We start from the raw sequence: 19,166 nt of genomic DNA on the forward strand, positions 1-19,166 counted from the left end.
CCCCTAGCACTTGGGAGACTATCCTGTCTTAAGGATTTGGGGTCTCCAACTCAAATCACCAACAACACTCTTTATACTTTTATGGAAGCTCACAACCTATTTGAAAGGTCTCATGTCAACATGAGCAAGGAGGATGCTATCAAAGGTTGTGGAATCTGAAATCGTATATATTTTGAATCCTTTTATCAAAAGTTTATAAATCCTTTACGCAATAATGGACATCCAGGTGCTCCTTTTGATGCGCGTCTTACCCAAGTAAATGTTGCGAATGCAAATTGTACCAACCTTTGGCCAGCATTATTAATGTTGAGGGGGATGCCTTTCCTCTAATTGAACACTTGGTCTCCTACCATAGGAGAGGGTACTTGCCTTATTAATTCCTTTCACATGTCCTTTTTGAACCCCTCTCTCACCCTTCCATGAGGATGTGACATTACCATCACCATTTTTCACCTTCTCACACTCTTCATTGTCTTTGTTGTAGATTTGTTTTTCTTTTCCTTTTTATTCCTCCTACATCCACCATAACTCTTCCAATTCATACTCTAATTATTGCAACTCCTTTTGCTAGTCGTTGATTTGCTTTTACCTCTACCTTTGTTTTATTCTTTCTTCCAATTTAGTTATCCTCTTTCTTACTTTATGAAAATACTCCATCCTTGCATCTATAGCCATAATTACACTGTCCATTAAGCCATTAAAATTATTCTCACAAAGTTTGTTGAACTCGACCTATTTCATACAAGTCAATAGTCTTCCACACACTATATCAATAATGTTGCACCATTATACTTTGGTCTATGCAGCCTCAATTTTTGCTTACATGGCCTCTTCTTTCCTCCACATTATGTTGGCATCTTCCATATTATTGTGTAATCTCTCACTTTTAAAATAGGGTAAATCCTTCCCTTACCCATGTCATTCTACTTTGTCTTTGTTGTTTCATATGTATTTGCTAAACACTGTTTGAAACATTACCAATCTTCTTAGACATTGCACGTAGGCCTCTCCTCAATGCTAAGCATGTACCACTAACAAGAGCCCCATGCTGGTTTATTCCTTGCACAACCTTCATGGCTGCATTCTCTCTCGTGGATCTTCTTGCTTTGATACTAAACTGATGTAGACACTTCTCTGAACCTGCAAGTTAAATCTCTGAAACAATACTTCAAGCCTAAGAATTATTGCTCGTGACAATGGACATATCTAAAATGTAGAATGCTAGTGAGGCACAAGCACACTCAATTCATAACCAAAAGAATCTATAACAAGTTATTTTTAATATATTAGCAAAGAAATAAAACAAAACCAATTATGATAAGGAGATCATTAACACAATCCATAAAATCATACAACATTGCTCATATTTCCTTTGTCCTTCAACAAGAAGGAATTATTTTCCATATGTCTCTAAAAACTATTCCTTTTACAAAGAATGCACTCAATATATACAGCAACCATCTTTGGTGAGTGGAGGCAATTCGTTTGCATAAAGTATAACCATTCCTTTTAATTCAAGTAACTACGGGAATAAGTAATTACCTATTTACTGATGTTGACTATTTAGTCAACCCATATCTAATTACCACTTCCACAGTCTTGAATCCTCTACTAGGCACATGCAAGTCTCCTGATTCGATTCTAATTCTTCAAAATAGCATGTATCGTACCTAGCTTCTTACAAGCAATGCAATACTTAACATTTAGATGACGAGTTACAAATTATTTCTGAAAGCCAAACATGAAAGACCAAGAGTTACCACTTGAAATTCCACATTAGAAATCATTTTTCACATTTAGAAATGTCTGCAAAACATTTATGCCTACAAACATTTTTTCAAGGAGATTCGACCACCATGAATACATATGTATACAAATTTTCTTCCTTGGCAATAATGATAGAAATGAGACAAATAAACATAAACATCCTATTCCATCAATCACTTTCCATTTAATTGACAAAAATAGAATGAATATACACTCCAATAAACGTTTTTAAAAAATTGCTATGAAGCAACTATGCACATTGCTCGTAATATGCTTCTTATTAGACATGGTAGCTACTTCACCATATACTAATACACAATGAATGGTATGCATGATTTCCACAATGAATCAGACAGAGAGATATAAACAAGCAATCTATATTTGGTGTTCAATCAAATATTATCGAATAATGCAGCAAATCTTCAGTAATGCAACGATCAATTGTTTCTTTCTGGTGCTGGTGCTCCACATTGATAAAGGTAGGATGTAAGAATCCTACAGCATACAACAAAAATGTTAATATCTTCTGCATATGTTATTGACATGCATAATAGTTTCCACCAATAGCAGAACAACATTTCACCTTTTGATGCGAGATTTGCCACCTGTATTTCTGCATGAACAAGAAACAACATAGTCAACATCCAAACATCATCAATAAGGACAATAATATTATTATAAAAGTGTTGCATTCCATATCATACACTTAATTAGTATGCAAGAAATGTATATCCTTTGTTCTTTGTTTAAGCCAAAGTGAATGGGAGAATGAAATGCATTCATTAGAGTGAGTGGCATGTTCAATAACTTTTAAAAAAATCATACCCATCAAGTTTGTTATCTTTCAGATCCTCTGTTGCACTTTTCTTCAGTTCTACTCCTAGTGTTTGAAATCCTTCCTCTTTTACTACAGGCACGTTTTTAACCTGTAACAAAGGTAAAATCAAATTCAGCCTTAGTCAATGGCAATAGTAAATACAATAGGCAATAGTAAATGCAATAATCTCCTATTCTCATAAGAGACATCAATAGAAGAAATAGCAAAGCTTCATTCCTTGATAAAGTAACTAATCTTATTCCAAGGTATAAGCCTCCTATTGTTTTATGTTTGCAGCAGGTCAAATGACAGAATGAGCATGATACTTGCTAAGTTGAATTGCTAAAGAATGATATTCCTTGGTTGACTGATGCAAGTTGAAACATAACATGAATTGAAAGATTACTCACTAATTCTCTATACTTGAGAATGTAAAACATATCCATATAACGCTTTGACTCGTGCTGCCCCTGCTTTGATATGTGTTTCCAAAACCCATACAATGCTGTCAAATTTATTAACTTTTCTGCATAAATCTTCCATGTGTAGCTGCACAATATCACTGAGCATTAGTTATAAGCATACAATAGTTCTATATGAGCTCACAGAACAAGCTAATATGAGAAAAGAAGCACATCTAGTTTCCAAGGGTGCTTTGAAAATGATAAAGGATATATTCTGAAGTTAATAGATCTTTAAATTTGAGATTTAAAGCTTATAAACATGCACTTATACCTTTCATATATACGTTGAAGCCCTGCATTTGATACTACATTCCAAAAGTTTGGGTCTGTTTTGCATTTTTGGAAAAAGTTTGCAATCTTCTCACTAGTTTCATCCCCATTATGGGGGTCAATATGGAATCCAGAAACACCATCAATAATAATCTCAGCAGGGCCACCCTTACAAGTGGCAAATGTTGGCAGGCCACATGTCATTGCCTCAATTACAGTAAGCCCAAAAGCCTCGTAAAGAGCAGGCTGCACCAGAACAAATAAATTGATCACGTTAGATCACCCAAAAGAGTGATTCTTAGTGTGCACAAACACTCTCTAGTATAAGTGGCACGTCCTAAAATGAAAGCATTATTAAAGTATTTGGATTGCATTTTTATATATTTAGAGCATGAAAGTTCCTCTTACTAAGCCAAAATGTTCTTCTGAATTTCTTTTTTCAATTTGGCAAATGACCTTTTTTACACGAAGTGCACTTTCCCTTCAGCTTAGATGTCCCAAACGAAGAGTGAGTATCTATTCTGTAAAAATCTAGATTCTGTGGGAGTAACTATCCCAATCAGGGGATATGAAGTGTTAAGATTTGCTAACATTATAAATCCTATGATTCTTAACCCATACAAAAAAAATATAACTTGACCATGAAAATCAAGCAGATTTCCATTTGATTATGGAGGGAGAAAAAAAAAAAAAAGGTAAAAAGAAGAAAAATATATATATATATATATAATTATAGCTCCCATAAGCACGCAAACATGGGATTCTTAGCTCACCAATGTTTGAACCTATGTTGGTTGGAAGGAAATGACAAAATAACAGCTTGATGATTAACAGGACCATTTTTTTTCAAGTGATTGCTTCTAAATCATAAGTGGTCTTTGCTTGGGGATTATATAGTATACAAATAAGGAGTTTTATCCCATCAAAATCACCATTTCAAGAACTTGGGCTATTGATACTACATGGTAATTTGTGAATAAAGGTGTCGAGCATTATAGGTTTGGAGCATGAAATATTCAGATTTCTTTTTAGAAATTTTCTTTTTTTTTAATTTTACTATAACAACGCACCTGTATAAAAGCACCCTTTGTATCCGCAATGTACCGGTAAAGTTCTCCATTCCTTACTCTGTCAGTCTGAGAACATATCCAACGGAACTGACCATTTAAATTATACTGCTTAATAAGGCCATGCATTTTTTCAATTTCTGCAATTTCTTCCCTGTCTTTTGATTTTGAGGGGTCAATAAAACCAGCAACTACAACAAGATTCACTAGGTTCCTCAGCCTATTGTTCTTTCCAAACCACTCAACCAGACCTGTCATATTTTTCACTCTATCCAGTCTTGCCATGGAGAAGATGATTGGCTTCTTTTTGTCACTGAGATAACCTCTGTCATTGGAAAAAGCAAATTTGGTTATATTTTCAAAAGGTATAGAAGTGAAAAAACCATATGAGCTAATTTTGTAGTCAATTGTTGTGTATGTAATGTTATACAACATAGGGATCTATATGTTATAATTTTTTCCAATGGGCTAATCTTTTAGACTTCAGTCTGTTCTTGAGTACATGATGACATAAACCAAAGGAGCAAGAAACACAAATAAATCTTACATGTGTGCATCATTTTGGTCTGCAGTGAACAAGAGTTCTTCAATGGATTCGTGGAAAGAAGTAATGCGCCGATGTTTGTCTGTGTAGGGAAAATAGATGGTCATATCTGCTCCAGGTGATACAATGTTGAATTTGGGATTGAAAACATCAATGCCAGAAACTACTCGGTATTCACCGGGGAGTGTGAAGGCCCCATGGCTTTCATATTGACCAACGCTGTCTTTGCTGCATCAACCACAAAATGAAAGTTGGGAACATATTAATCAAATATAGAACAAGTACAGACTCCAAACTCTGCATCAATAACAAAGTGGAAGTTATGAACTTCCCAATAAATTTCAAGTTCAATCTTCGCAATCTACATAAAGAAGCGCTTAAGCCAAGTATAACCGTATCAACGTGGACCTTCTTCCCATGTTTCTGCCTTTGAATTATTAAATAGTCTTTTCTAATATGAGTTTCACCATATGATTGGAAACAGTTAAAATTTTAGTGGTTAATATGCATCAGATTCTGTATGAAACTTCCAAACACTGAAAGGAAATTGAAAATATTTTTGTATTTCCACTAAATATGAAGTTGAGAATTTGATATTGATAATATTTGTAGAGACTTATGAAATTGTATTGCTCACAATCGTTATCCATGAACTAAAACAACTAATAGCTGCAACATATGAGATATTCAAAGCAATGGAGAAAAAGCAGCAAACCAGACCTTCCTGCAATTTCTTGGTATGTGCTTGTAATGATGAAATCGGCACGATTCATTGCAAGAATATCGGCAGTGAATTGACATGAAAAGTGATACTTCTCATCAAATTTTGTCCAAAATAGATCAGAACCTGCATATTTGGTCTTCTCCAAAGCATGTGCTATGTTGCACTGGTAGAGAGAGACGAAGTAGACAAAGTTATGTTCTGTAAGATATTTTATCAAAAGGTAGTTACAAAAGAAAACTCAATCAAGTAAAAATGAAGGGCGTAAACACCTGAACAATCCCCAGTTTACTTGCGACCAAAGAAGCCACCATATTCCCATCACTATAATTTCCAATAATTAGGTCTGGCTTCCCATGCAACTCCTCAACAATTTCATTTGAAGAATCCTATGTAGAAAAACACAAAGAAGACTAATAAGTAAGTAGGGTTATTTATTATAAGATAAAGGAAGTGACATGATACATAATCAAAGAGAAAATTGCCAATTATACATTGCTGAGCTTTGAATTTATAATATTGAAACTAATTAGAACGAATCAGCATTTCATTAGTTGTTATATGCTACATTGGGTGCATTGTGGAAATAAATCAGAAAAAGTTTGAATGATAATGCACTCTTATATAGCATAAGAAAATCACCTCTGCAAATTTTTCAAGATAAGGCCAAACATCAAATCTAGAAACCCATTTACGTAGAACCCCTTTCTCCGTTTTGAAAGGTACTCGCAATATTTTTGAATATTGTGTGTTAAGTACTTTTTCAATTCTCTGGTTACATTTAGTACCCTGCGCCTCTGGGATAAGTCGAGTAACCTTTGAAAGATACGGAAACTGATTGTATTAGGATGAAAACTGATGCACGCTAAAATACAAGTACATATTAGTATGGAAATTTTCCTAAAAGAAACTGGCATTTTGCTTCTTATCGCTTCAAAAGTTTAAGGAGCCACACATTATTTCATCTGTAGTCCAAATTCATGTTTTCATGATACATTCTAGCAACTTACCACTAATATTTGAGGTGTAATTTCCAGCCCCTGCTTCTTAATTCTAATAAGTAGTTCTTCTTCTAATGCCTTGACTTGATCCAATATATACACAACCTGTATTTCACAGATCAACAAGCTAAGGGTCTTAGAAAGATTATTAGAAACTGTATCTCAAATAACATGGTGGCATCATCTAATATCTCTGCTCTCTCGTTGTTGATTCAAATAAAGAAAGGAATTATTTGAAACCCAAAAGAGGCTCGTCATCCTTTCAGTTTCTTCAATAAACTTCATCAATGAAAGACAAAAATTTATGTATCTAACATTCAAACTAACAGCATTTCCTGTAATCACAAAAACATGTATACAGGTATTAAGACATAAAGAAAATAGATATCCAAAGTGACAGTACCTGTCCACCAGTGTCTGGTAATCCCAGAACATCTGCTTGGCCAAAGTAACCGTGGGGTGAAAATATTACCACACTGAATATAGTGGGTATTTTTCCTAGAAAATTTTGCAAAGTAATATGATCAGGTGCCTGTAGGATATCCAAGAGTAAATGTATCGTATCAAGTGCATGATGTGCATTATCTCCCCATCCCTTCTCAAGTCCAAGGTCTTGCAACCTGTAAGTGTTTTTAGTTGAAAAGACTGAATAAAATTAGATTATCCGTAGTTTCTTTAGAATTGGTAAGATTGTTATCTATTTGTCTAGGATTAATTCCAAAAAGAACTCTGCAAAAAATTGAAGAATCTAGACATGGAATTATATGCTTGAAATGATAACTATTCTTTATCAACCCCAACATTCAACAGAATAAATACCCTTTTCTTGGGGTTGTAGGAAGAACCAAGTGTCCAATTACCTGTGAGCAAATTCCTCATATACAACATCCTTTTGGAGGTCGGACAATATATCCTCTGCCTTAAGTAGCACTTCTCGAAGTTTGGACATGCTATCAATCTTCTCAGTGACCATAAGTTTCTGCAAATGAAACGATGAAAGTTAAAGCAAATTATTCATCTAGTAAGGCGTTATTAAGAAAAGGATGACAATGGTAACAAGAAGATTAAACCATAAGATTCTTCATTTCTGTAGTCAAAATCCAAGTCATTGGAAACTGCAAAGATCAAATTCCTGCTCTTGCAAAGTGACAGAGTCCTTAGATTGAAGCTTCCAATTTAATGTAAAATTTGTGTTCCAGTTCCTTAAATTGTGACGAGCCTGATTATACTCTATAGAAACTTAATTGTTTAAAGGTAGCTCTAGCTATGATTAGATTCGAACCCCTGGCAGTCTGAGAAGATAATGTGATTTTCAGCATATCTGAGAATAAATAATTTGTTTGGGAATGAGAAGCAGGGATTCTGGAAACCCTAAGGTACAGAACTTGGTGAAATGTGATTTTCAGCATAGCTGAGAATGAATAATTTGTTTAGAAGTGAGATGCAGAGATTCTGGGAACCCCAAGGTACAGAACTTGGGGAAATGGCAAAAGTAAAGCTTATAGACTCGCGCACAACAATTTTATCCTTTATCCTAGTGGATCCCAAATCAATCTGACTTGGCGAGTGAAATAATGGCCTAACAAGAAAGAAAAAAGAAACAAACAAATTCCATTAATGTGCATGACTGACCCAGTAGGTGAATAAGACTTAATTTTAGAACGTGTTACAACAGCACGTAGGACTGTTAAAAAGAATGTCCACTCTTACCTCTCCATGATAATTGCATCCCTGCAAAATGTCCAGTAAGGGTTGCATGTTTTCTAGGTCGCGACCCAGTCGTGAAGTCAAATGTCTGCTCAGAAATTGAAATCCGTTGCCAATTGATGAGGGCCTTTTCATACGAGGAACTGATGCACTGAAGGGTTCAAAATCCAGTTCCAATGCAAAGTCATCCTTGGCCCTGCAGATTACGGCATGCATGTTACTACGAGAATATCACAATGCAGGAAAACAAGAGAAACAGGACTAGACAAGGAATATCTCTTATGCAGTATTCTCATCATTCATTTCATATTGAACAAACCTTAACCTGAAAAAAAAATCTTATCATGTTTCCAAAACATTGATTTTGAATTTGAGCTGATGAGACTCGGGGCTGAAATTCTCAACCTTTACTTATTTGGACTCCCAAGTTCAAAGTTTATGGGAAAATATTCAGAAGGGGATATGCAATGCTTGAGATCAGGCCATCTTGGTGACCCAGGTATCACAATTGCAGGATGAAATATCCGAGCCATGTGAAAGTTTAAAGTCCAGTAATCTCATCTTTTCCCCATGATATTGGGCATCCTATCGTAGTATCACAGTTAATATGGCACAATGACTACCTGTGCTTATTTCATGTGTGCGCATTGACATACTTTTTGACTCAATCACCATGAAAACAAAAAAAGAAGACTTTCTACATAAAATTCTCCTTTCTTCCTATATGGAAAAAGAAAACCAATACTGCTTTCTTACCACCGCTCATCTGCAAGGCACTCTTTTAGCTGCAGGTACTCTGTTACTGTAAGCTTTTCTATGGAAAGGTCAGAGGCATTGACACGAACATACTCCCAAAACCCAGGTTTTCTTCGTAATGCCAAACCAATGAATGGTGGCACAATGACCACCTCCTGTACAATGACATCAGAATGTTAGAACTCCACTGAAAATGATAAAAAAGCATACAATATGAATAAACTTATACAAGTTATAAAACTGGACAAAAGGTGAAACTGTACATTCTGAAATTATATTTATTTTTCTAATCAAATCTATCTATCTATTTATTATGATTTTAATATGATTTCAGATAAATTTCAAATGAATCATCTAAACAAGTCAAAATTAAATAATTATATAAATCACAAATAAAGACTTAAAATATACAGTTTAAACTAAAATAAAGAAACAAACTAAATTCTACTGTACCTGTGTGCACCGCAAGATTTGACCAAACAACCCTTCCTCAAGATTCCTTCTTTCCTCGGCATCGCCTATAATTGTTTCAATCTCACTGTATAATTGCTTTTGTTGTAGAATCCTTTTACCTTGTGATGTAAAGCTGCAACATCAATAAAATAGTATCTCTTAGAAAATTTAAATTGCGTGTAACAATTTATCTTTGACATCAATTATAGTATATTATTTTATCAAAAAAACAGATAGGATTACATAAATGTCGGTTCCTCTATCTTATTATCTTTATTTAGAATAGTAGGACACCAGAGACGATTTTTATCGGTGAGCATCAATGATACTAGCTTGAGTGTGTTATTGGCAGTCTGTTATGGAAGAAGGTGATATCATTTTGACGGTTATAATTGAAGTTTTCATGAGAAATTCGAGTCTTAAGAGAAGAATTCTGATGGGGAATTAAGATTTGAAGAAACACACCTACAGATATATATTTCTTTTGACCAGTCCTCTGTGATTATACTGTAGACAACTACAGAAATATTTGTACCAGCATAAAATATGATTCAATGAAGATGAATTGCTAATGAAAATTCACCTTGTAAAACACCTGCGAAGCATATATCTGTTCTGCTTCAATGCCTCTGGTAGCCTATCTGCCATGCTCGCATATTGTTGTGCAAGGTCGGCCATAACTCTGTTCAAGATATGTAATTTGATAACTTTCAGCTGAATGCAAATATGCAACCTCTGTATTTGTGCGTATACTAGGCTGGGCAATGAAATCACTTGACAATAAGGTTTGAATAGATTGGAAGAGCAGAAGATGCTATATGTAGTGTTATACTCAGAAGTAATGTTTCAGATACAAGATAATAATTACAAAATTTTCTTCCTATTTTATAGGTTTTCGCAAATTTCAATCCTAAAAATATGTTTCAATCAGAATTTTCATTGATTCATTGCTCTTTGTGAAAGGCAGAGTGTACCCCGAGAAACCCACTAAAGCACAGCTGTCCTTCAAGATTGCAAATTGTAAAAACTATGCTTATTCACACTCAAAAGTAAAAGCAAACTGAATTTTTTTTCTGGGAAGAAAGGAAAGAATTTAGGGGACCCAAAGTGCAAGCTATACTAACATTCTATTGATTTTCAGGGCAGTATATGAATTTTTTTTTAAATAAATTAAAAATAAATAAAAAACAAACATAATATGATTCTTCTCCTGTCTGAGAAGGAACTTTCTGATTCTAAATGTACGCTACATAGCATTCAAACAATTGGAAAGGATGTCTGAAGATTAATTCATGTATATTCCTTCCTTGATTGTCAGGCCTAATATGGTCTGCCCTTTTCCTAGGCTTATGAAACGATGGTTTCAGTACAAGTACCATCAACACCATTATCATATGTTACAGAGATTTTCTGTATAGGGGAAAGGACCCAGTAGTCGTGCACCCTAACTTCACGCTTCTCAAAATCCTACTTGGAAATTTCGAATCACTCCGATTTTTTTACAGCAGCTTACTTGGCAAGTCCCCTGCTTATAACTAAGGTTTCAGGGCCACATCATCAAATATGATGCCACATCAGCATGCTTTTTGCCAAGGTGTCCAAAACAGCCCCCAAAAAAAGTGAGACCAATAGGCGTGCAAAAGAGACCCCAATAGTTGTGCAGCCGATGTGGCATCACCTGATTGGTTACTTTTTACAATATTAGTACATTTCTTAACAACTATTGGTACATTTCCTAACAACTGTTGGTACATTTCCTAACAAAAATTGATATTTTTTGTTTCAAACAATAGGTTTTATTTGTTCAATTTTTGGAACAAAAGGTATCAACAACCCTCACAACAATTGGAACATGCTCAACTACTGGGTCCTTTCCCCTATATGCAGAGGGTGTGTATGGATTTTTGTTTAAATTGAATACGGTTGCGTGGGATGATGTGACTTCTATTTTTTCTGAAAATTATATATATAAGTTTTATTATTTTGTTTTAGAATATTTGTTTCTATTCATTATTTTGTTTAGCATTATATCTAAGAAAAATTAGTTTGGAACAAAAGAGGTCTATTTAGAAATCAACTCTTATAAGAGGAAAGGCTGACACCAATCCATCAATTATTTTTAGTGTAATGATTAGTATATAAGTAATATGTTTTAATGTAAATTTGATAAATAAATTGATCTATATTTATTTATAATTATATATATCTTTAAGAATCATTTTGATCTTTAGTTTATCCAATCATAATTTTTGGTTAAATTTATGGGCACAAAATTGACCTAGGTCAATTCTACGAGAGTGGAAATGACCCTTGAACAATCAAAATTCAAATTTTAATCTAGGTTTGAGCTGATTCCCTCCAAGTAGCAGTTATGAGTGCACTTGAGTGTGTAAAATTTATAAATTTGTGCCCTAAGATGTTCTATTTAAGAACAAACCCTAATTCATTTGAAACATCATTAGGATCTCTTACTTCTAAATTGCATGATCATTAAAGCATTGTCAAAGCATTTGCATTGCATCATGTACTTAAATCATCTCTAAGCATAATTGCACGTTTGCTTTATTTTCAATCTTTATTTTATACTAATGATTTAGTAGCATGAGTTTGACCAAAGTAAAGTAGAGCATTCCTTATCTATTGAGCTCCTAAGTAAAGTAGAGCATTCCTTATCTATTGAGCTCCTAAACAATGCAAGTAGAAACCATCCCTTTGCAAACATAGGTGTATATATAGAGGTAAATAAGTTTTAAAATTAGAGTTCAAAAAAATATAAATTTAGCTTTACACTTGTTTAGATCTAAAGACAAGTTTAGATATGTTAGAATATGAAAAGATGAATAACCCAAAATACATAGTACAAATGGAAATATTTTTGTGAATGTAAATTATACAAGATCAAAATAACAACACAAAGTTAGTCTCCAAGAGAGAAATGTGAATATTGCAAAATAAAAATAACATTAGGAAAATGCAAGAGCAAATAGCTACAAAATTACAATGTAATACAACACAATGACTAGCTTATAGGAGTTGAGAAAATACAACACCATAGGAGCCTGAAAATCTTCTGCAAGCCGAATAACCTGTTACAAGGAGAAGCAATAAAGCAAAATCTGAAGAACATACAAAACACAGAGAATATGCTCAAAAAGAGAGAGCTCAATATTCACAAAAATATGTAATGTGATTCTTACAATGAAAAGAAAGAACTCAACCTTTAATAGGTCAAGAAACCCTAAAAAGGGAAAACCTAGGTTTGCACATAATAATTAATTATATGTACCTAAAGTTAGCTTAAGTGTAAAAGAGATAAAGGGAACTTAAATAATTAAACAAAGAATGTTTAATTAATCAAGTAAATACCCGAATACTCTAACACCCCCCCTTAAGCTAGACTTAGGGAGAAGCTAAAACCTAGAACAGCTACTGAAAGCAATAAAGATGGGTCCCGGCAACAAGGCCTGATCAGGTACCCAAATACAATGAAATCTCTATGAAACGAAGACAAAGGAGAAAACCCAGTGGGAAAAAACTCCTCTCCAAAAAGAGATAAAAGAACACCACTGAAGCATGAAGAACATGCAAACTCTGTTGAAGAATAACTGTTGATCTGAAGAACATCCACTGAACTAGAACATGACCAGGTAGAGAAGACTATAATCTGCATGAGTGCCCTCAAATGACACTACTCGAATCAGGAGGCAAACAAGGCAAAACAACTGAAATCGAAGATACAGATGGCATGAGAAACCAAAGCCTGAAGAGCTGATCAATCGAACCACGGAAGCATTAGAACCAACAGGATAAACCTCCCCATAATGCGGAAGTGGGAGAGGGACAGGAACACTGAAAAGGACAGCCAAAAACAACTGCATGACGAAGAACCAAGAACATCAAAGGTGCTGAGACACATCATCATGAGGCGAATGTCATGGAAGGAACACTCACTTAACAAAGGAAGATGGCAAACAAAGGCAAACATCAACCCCCTCATGGCACTTGATCAACAGTGCATGTACAACAAGACACAAGATATGCAAGATTCCAAGTAAACAATGCATGATGGCACTTTATCTTAGTGCGTTTGCATAATTACAAGCTACAATGATAAGAAGATTGGAAATAGAAACGAGAATCAAAACAGAGACACCCTACTCAGAAAAGAGATCCCAGGACCTGAAACAACCACGATATCCACCAGAATGCTGAAAAGAAAAAAATTGAATAAAATATGCATGGAGCAGAATCTAGAAATAAAACCCATTTTTCTAGAAAGTACACAGCACAAGCTTTTCAAAAATATAATTTTTTTGAAAAACGGAGGTCAGATGCTCATTCTACGTCTCTCGGAGTACAAAAAAGAGACCTCACTTTGACTGCAAAAAAACATAGTCAAACAACAAAACTAGAAAAAATTATCAACAACATGAGGTCAGCCTCGGAACCAGCTTTCCGATGCCTATTCATTTTTGAAAAAACGACTCTGTATGCCCAAGATAGGGCCAAAAAACCAAACCTCCCCTGAAAAAGCCAAAAAAGGGGGTTTGGTGGCCTGTTGGTGGTTCGGTGGCCTATGGGTGGCGCACCGGTGGCAGCCAGGCGGAGCTCCGGTGGCTGGGCGGCGGCCGAGTAGTGGCTTGATGGCGAAGCAGTGGCTAGCCGAAAAAAAAGCCAGGGAGTCGGAGCGGCGGCCGGGAACTGAGCGACGAGCTGGGGCCGCAGGTGGCGGTGGAAGGCGGCGGGCGCAGGGAGAGGCAGCGGCCGGGGAGAGGAGCAGCGGGCAGCAGCCGGCGGGGAGAAGCGATGGCCAGCGAGCGGAGCGGCGGCCGGAGGAGCATGCAACGACCAGCGAGGAGAAGCGGCAGCCGGCGGGAACGGAAGCCGGGGACCTGCAGCGGTTGGCGAGGAGAAGCGGTCGGCGGGGACCGGAGACCGGGTCGGTGGCGGCCAGAGAAACAGCAGCGGTGGGCGGAGGAGCATGCAACGGCCGGCGAGGAGAAGCGGCGGTCGGCGGGAGCGGACAGCGGTCTCCGGTCCCCACCGGCAGGAACAAAAGTCGGCGAGGAGAAGCGGCCGGCGGGGACCGGAGACTGGGCCGGCGGCGGCCGAAGAAACAGCAGCAGCGGCCGGAGACCAAAAAAGAACATCAGAAAGGGCTGCCGGCGGGGGCTGCAAAGGCCGGACTAACAGGTCTGACAGGCCTGTCAATCCGGTACCCTGCGGTACCCCCAAACCCCAAAAAAAAAACTTCCAAAAATTTTTTTTTTACCCCCTTTTTTTTTCACCTTTTTTTTTGAAATATTTTTTTTAAAAACAAATTTCAGCCTGCATGCCATAAAAAGGCAAATTTTTTTTTTTTTTGAAAATTTTTTTTCTCGATCTACGTGCCAAGGTCGTACGCCTGGATCTGAGAAAAAAATGCTCCCAAAGGCTCAGGAACCAAAATAGGTCAAATTTTATATGACCATTGGGGTTTTCGGGCCTTCTGAGCATGATGGTGAGGTCTGTTTAGGCCCAAAGTGCTCAGAAAAAAAAAGCTCAAACCCTAGGTACATAAAAATTTCCTGAAACCCCAGATCTGCTTCCAAAGCAAAAATTCTCAAAACAAGAACAGGCAGTTGCAAATTCGGAGCTCTGATACCATATAGGAGTTGAGAAAATACAACACCACAGGAGCCTGAAGATCTTCTGCAAGCCAAATAACCTGTTACAAGGAGAAGCAATGAAGCAAAATCTGAAGAACATACAAAACACAGAGAATATGCTCAAAAAGAGAGAGCTCAATATTCACAAAAATATGTAATGTGATTCTTACAATGAAAAGAAAGAACTCAACCTTTAATAGGTCAAGAAACCCTAAAAAAGGGAAAACCTAGGTTTGCACATAATAATTAATTATATGTACCTAAAGTTAGCTTAAGTGTAAAAGAGATAAAGGGAACTTAAATAATTAAACAAAAAATATTTAATTAATCAAGTAAACACCCGAATAGTCTAACATAGCTAGGGGGTGAGTGTATATAGTAAATAATAGAAGGAAGAGGTGTAAAATGCAACCAATGAAAAGAGTTCACCGCAATAGCCTAAAATACAAAGTGTAACTCCCATTGAAGATGTTGACACCCTACACCTACTCACTCTAATACTCACATTATTAATCCTAAGCAAGCTTAATTAAAAGTATAGGAAAAACCTAATACATAGTGCATATGAATAGAATTTTTTTTGTGATTGTAAATGATACAAGATCAAAATAACAACACAAAGTTGGTCTCCAAAAGAGAAATTTGAATGTTGAAAAAGAAAAATAGCATTAGGAGAATGCAAGACCAAATAGTTGTAAAATTACAATGTAATACAACACAATGACTAGCTAGGGGATGGGTGTATATAGAAAAAATAGAGGGGAGAGATGGAAAATACAACCAATGAAAAGAGTCTGCCACAATAGCCTAAAATAGGAAAGTGTAATTCTCATTGAAGATGTCAACACCTTGCATCCACTCACTCTAATACTCACATTACTAATCCTAAGCAACCTTAACTAAAAGTGTAGGAAAACCCTATGAATAGAAAATTAAATAACCAAGTGAAAAATAAAAACCTGCACTATCGCCCCCTTAAGCATAGTTTAGGTGGATGGAAGTATGGAAGGTCCTAGCAAATGAGGCCATGTTAGGTACCCATGTGCAAATAATTCCTCCCCCCCGGAGAGAAGAAGCTCCCTTGTCGCCTCCCACACACACTAAATAGAGAGAGAACAACCCCTCCAGAGAGAGAGAGAGAGGACTAAAAAGCCCCCCTAAAGTGGACATGTGTTGCACCCCTAGCAAAGATCACAAATGAAGGAACTTGCTCTCAGTGAATGATTTGGTGAAGATGTCTGCAATCTTATCTAATGTTGGATGATACCTGAGGTAAATGATCTACTCATGAATCAGCGCCCAAATGTAGTGCATGTGGATCTCAATGTGTTTGGACCTTTGATGATAGATAGAATTACAAAATATATATCTTGCACTTTGGTTGTCGCAAATGATGATTGTAGGCTTCCAAAAGGAAATTTCAAACTTAATGAGAATGTTTTGAAGCCAAATAACCTCAATAGAAACATTAACTGCTCCTCAATACTCAACCTCTTTAGATGAAAAAGCAATTGCATACTGCTTCTTGCTTGACCCACAAAATAGATTAGAACCATGAAAGAAGCAATATCCGAAAGTAGCCTTGTGGTCCTAAGAATCACCTACCCAATCTAAATCTATGTATACCACCAAGTCAAAAATCATGCTTGTTGCATAGTGAATCCCATAACTATGAGTACCTTGAATGTAGTGAAGAATCCTCTTAGCTAGTTTCTAGTGTAGCTTGTGGGGTTCTTGCATGAATCAAGAGACCATGATTATAGTATATAAATTATCAAGTCTTGTGTAAGTCAATTATATGAGACTACACAAGTTGTTAGTGCAAAGTCTCATCTGCCAATGGTAAAGAATGCTTAGCCTCAAGTTTTTCACTATACAAAAAAATGGAGTCGATGCAGGCTTATAGTCAACCATGTGAAATCTAGAGAGCATATCAAAAGCATACTTAGACTGTGCGAGGAATATCCATGAAGAATTCTAAGAAATCTCAATTCCCAAAAATTAGTGCAAAAGGTGTAAGTCTAACATCAAGAAACAATCATGAAGGGCAGTTTTCACTACCTGAATGGTAGATGAGTGATTCCCTATGATCAACAAGTCATCAACATAGATATAAACAAAAAAAGTGAGAGTATCAGCTTGCTACAAAATATAGATATTCAAATCAAAATGGCAATAAGTGAACCCAATTGTTAAAAGGAAGGATTCCATCTTAGCATACCAAGCCCAAGGGGACTATTTGAGGCCATAGAGAAACTTTTAAAGAATTAAAATAAGTGAAGGGTCATGAACAAACCCCCACGCTTTCTTAATGTATATCTCCACCTAAAGTTCATTGTGAAGAAAAGCACTCTTAACATAGATACCTAACGAACATCCCATTTGTGAGCTACAACAATAGTAAGCACAAGTCAAAAGAAATTCATTTTGGTGAATGGTGCAAAATTCTTAAAGTAGTTAATCCTAGAAACCTAGGAGAAACATATGAAAACCAAGTGAGCCTTATGTTTATCAACTGACCCATCTAAAATATATTTTGTCAAATAGCTCCACTTGCATTGAACAAGTTTTCTTCCCTTAGAAAGAGGGACAAGATTCCAAGTGTGTAACTTTCCACAGAATTAAACACTTCTTACATAGAGTGTATGCTTCTGGATTCGATTGTGTGAGAACTTTTGCATCAACATTTCAGATCACACTCTATGATCCATCATCAGGACACTCTATGATCCATCATCAAGACATCCTGATGATGGATCATAGAGTGTGATCTAAAACGTTGATGCAAAAATTCTCATACAATCGAATCCAAAAGCATACACTCAATCGAATGGATTGTGGAAATTTACTAATTTTGACTTCTTACATAGTTGCATCCCACTTAAGGATACTTGAAGCTTCTCAAAAGGACCATGGATCAAAATTTGGAGCAATTATTAGGTGGAGCTTGTTGAAATTGTGACTTTGTTCTTCTAAAATCTAAAGGATCACCAACCCAATCATCGGCTCTCTACTATCTAATGAGCCTAAATAGGTCCTAATACTAGAGAATCTAGAGGAGAATCGTCATCTTATAAATGATCATTTTGGGAGGAATGTGAATTCTCATCACATTGTCACCATATGAAGTGGAGAAAGAAGACTCCTCATCAAAAGTAGGAGAATTAAGATCATCAGAAGAACTATCATCATGATGCAAGATCTTCAAAGTGATAGTGGATTGAGAAGTGCTAGAAGAAGAGATAGCATGACTCTCTCCAAAATAAACACTCCTCTCAATGAACAACTCATGAGTGCTAGGAGGAAGAAGCATGTAGTATTTGACATAATTTGGGTTTCCAACAAATATACATGACTTACTTTGTGAAGCCATGGCCTTGTGTTTCTCTGTTGGAATGTGGCTCCATGCATGAGAACCAAACACTCAAATGTGCTCAATTGAGGGTTTTTTATCAATCCAAGATTAAAATAAAGTTACTCCCTTCACATCTTTGTGTCAGACTCATTCTAGATATAATATGCACAATTAATGGATTCTTGGCAGTGTGTTAGTGCCAAAATATTTGGAATGTATCATACAATTGGTCATTTCTTTCAAGGGCTGATTTTTTTATTCTTCAATTTGATTCTATTAAGGACAATAAGGAGTTGTATGTTGTAAGTCAATGCCCTCTTAAGCACAAAAATTCTCAAACATGTTGTTCACATATTCCCCTATTATCTGTACATAGAACTTGGAGAGATTTTCTATATAAAGTTTATCTACAAATGCTTTGAAATCCAAGAATGAATCAAAGACTTCAAACTTTTGTTTGAGAAAATAAATAAAGATGTTGTGGGCACCTAAATTTGATTAATCTAATTAATTGAATTTAGCTATCCTAAACGCTTTAAATTAAATAATTATGCATTATTTAATTAATTAGTGTTCCCTCCTTTTAGCTTATTAAT

General features: G+C 35.9%; 1 protein-coding gene across 1 annotated transcript; it reads right to left on the minus strand.

The window, feature by feature from the left end:
- Positions 1-1,931: 1,931 nt before the first annotated feature.
- LOC131051382 (sucrose synthase 2) lies at positions 1,932-10,710 on the minus strand. Its single transcript, XM_057985877.2, has 17 exons — positions 10,151-10,710; positions 9,568-9,700; positions 9,115-9,269; positions 8,362-8,554; positions 7,512-7,630; positions 7,055-7,271; positions 6,661-6,756; positions 6,293-6,466; positions 5,923-6,039; positions 5,650-5,816; positions 4,933-5,157; positions 4,389-4,710; positions 3,320-3,564; positions 2,995-3,133; positions 2,593-2,693; positions 2,351-2,380; positions 1,932-2,262 (listed from the first exon to the last, which is right to left on the minus strand). The coding sequence occupies exons 1-17, from the start codon at positions 10,243-10,245 to the stop codon at positions 2,205-2,207; spliced, it is 2,586 nt and encodes an 861-aa protein (XP_057841860.1). The 5' UTR covers positions 10,246-10,710; the 3' UTR covers positions 1,932-2,204.
- Between the last annotated feature and the right edge of the window lie 8,456 nt (positions 10,711-19,166).

This window comes from Cryptomeria japonica, chromosome 11 (genome assembly GCF_030272615.1).
Source record: "Cryptomeria japonica chromosome 11, Sugi_1.0, whole genome shotgun sequence".
NCBI classification, from domain to species: domain Eukaryota; kingdom Viridiplantae; phylum Streptophyta; class Pinopsida; order Cupressales; family Cupressaceae; genus Cryptomeria; species Cryptomeria japonica.